General features: G+C 54.0%; 1 protein-coding gene across 1 annotated transcript; it reads right to left on the reverse strand.

Moving 5' to 3' along the window:
• Nucleotides 1-442: 442 nt before the first annotated feature.
• Nucleotides 443-1,354, reverse strand: DQ04_05521060 (hypothetical protein; the record flags this gene model as incomplete). The annotated part of the gene is made up of 1 exon (XM_009314236.1): nt 443-1,354. The coding sequence occupies one exon, from the start codon at nt 1,352-1,354 to the stop codon at nt 443-445; it is 912 nt and encodes a 303-aa protein (XP_009312511.1).
• Nucleotides 1,355-1,952: the final 598 nt, after the last annotated feature.

The raw sequence follows: 1,952 nt of genomic DNA on the forward strand, positions 1-1,952 counted from the left end.
AAAAAAAAAAAAACGTGAATATTCTTCGTGTAATATTGGGAGAGTTGAAACGACCTGCGGGGTAGGCAGCGCCATTTAACACGCATACTGCTCAAGACACACAGAGGCGCATCTGCTACGCGCCCCACACGGTGACGCACGACATTGCAGTAGTTGAGCATGATCCTCAAGTGATAGCATCTAAGAGAGGATTGATAAACAACACCTGAAACGTGAAAGGAATAGGAGCATCTAATAATATTAGATGAAGTGACCACGGAAAAAGACTCTGTCTTGTGAAGAAATCCCATTTCTACTCGAATATTGCATTATCCACGCATTGTCAACTGATTTTTTCTCCGGTAAAACAACANCAACAAAAAAAAACACGAACAAGTCAATTGGAAGAGACTTGCCTACTTCCGCCTCTGCTGCAAGGTGGGGGAAAACAAACAAAAAAAATCTATCTTTGGTTCGGGCAGGCGAGGCGCTCGAGGTCCATTAGTTCTTCGTCCGTCGGCGGCTTCTTCGGTGAGCGTCTGCGTGCCACCGGCTTGACTATTTCGTACGTACGAAGTCTACGAGTGAGCGAGGGGCTTGGGGATGACAATTGAGCCCCAGCGACTGTCGTGTCGTTTTGGCCATTTCCGCGTCCCCCACTGTTGCTACCGCCAATCTTGTTATTAACGTTCAGACGTCCGTCTGGTGCTTCTTCCGAGGCATAGTTACGTGAGGACCGGCGTTGCCGTCCGATTTCTGATTGCCACGGCACCAATCTCCTATTTTTCTTCGGCGGGGTGTGAGGACGGTTTTGTTTGCGGCCAGCCTTCCCACCCTTGGGTGAAGTCATGATAAACAGCTCAATCAGGCTGCGAATATGCAAGTCACGCTGCATACATATGATGCGACGTCCGTGCAAGGTGATCATTTTAAGAGCTGGGATCGCCACCATCTGCGTGTACATGGCAGTGAAGACCTCGTCCAGCACCACTGCAAGATGTGCCTGGAAGACTTCTTCATAGCAACGCATGAAGAACTGCTCAAAGATGTAGCCTGAATCATTCGTAGAGCGGCAGTGGCTCACAGCGAAGGAGGTTAGACATTGCGAAATCCCTGCTTGTCCTCCTGCCATGTTTTCACTTTCCATTGTGCTCAGGTGCTTCTGTAGAAGAGACACAGCATCATTGCAGGGCTCCATTATCGCAAGCAGCTTCTCCCCCTGGACAGCGTCTGCATCCACATCCATTGGCGGCAGGAGGGTCAGTGGAGGGGGAGACGGCACAAATCCGTCCACGTTGATAATAACGTCGTCTTCATGGATGGGGGAGATAGCGCTGATATCCACCGTCTCTGAGTGGCACGACGATGATTCCATTGAGGACTCTGTGCGGGAGCAGTTTGCCTGCTCCCCTGTCTGCTTATGGACCTCTGTCGACACGCCGGCGGAGTCACCGCCAGTCTCTTCCCCTTCCTCGTTGGCGTCGGGCGGCGCCTCTAACTCCCTCCCCACCAGCTTCTTTGCCGGCGGATGCAGCGGCTCGCCCGGCGCCCGCAGCACAGCCTCGCGACGCGTCACCACGCGTACAGCTGCCGGCTGTGTGCTGAGGCCGCGGTTCTCCTCCTGATTGCGATCGCACTTCGTTTTTTCCGGCGGTATGTCAACAAAAAACAAGGAGTTGGGTGCCACCTCATCAAAGCAGCGCGACCGCACAAACCGCGGCGCTGACTGCTCTGCACCGCCACTGGTGGGCGGCGGTGGTGCTGTGGCGGCCTCGCGCTCCGTCAATCGGCGGAAAGGCGCTGACGTCTGCTGCGTTTTTTGTCGTTCCGGCGTTAAGGGCAATGCGTTCAGGTTTTTGAGGAAAAAGTAATTCTTCAGGAACTTTCGCGGGTGGTGCTTCCTGTTCGGCGTGCTCACCTGCTCAGACGACACCACGGCCTGCCGCGTGTCGCCTGCGTAACCGCCCACGCCA

This window comes from Trypanosoma grayi, assembly GCF_000691245.1.
Source record: "Trypanosoma grayi strain ANR4 Tgr_552_V1, whole genome shotgun sequence".
NCBI classification, from domain to species: Eukaryota; Euglenozoa; class Kinetoplastea; order Trypanosomatida; family Trypanosomatidae; genus Trypanosoma; species Trypanosoma grayi.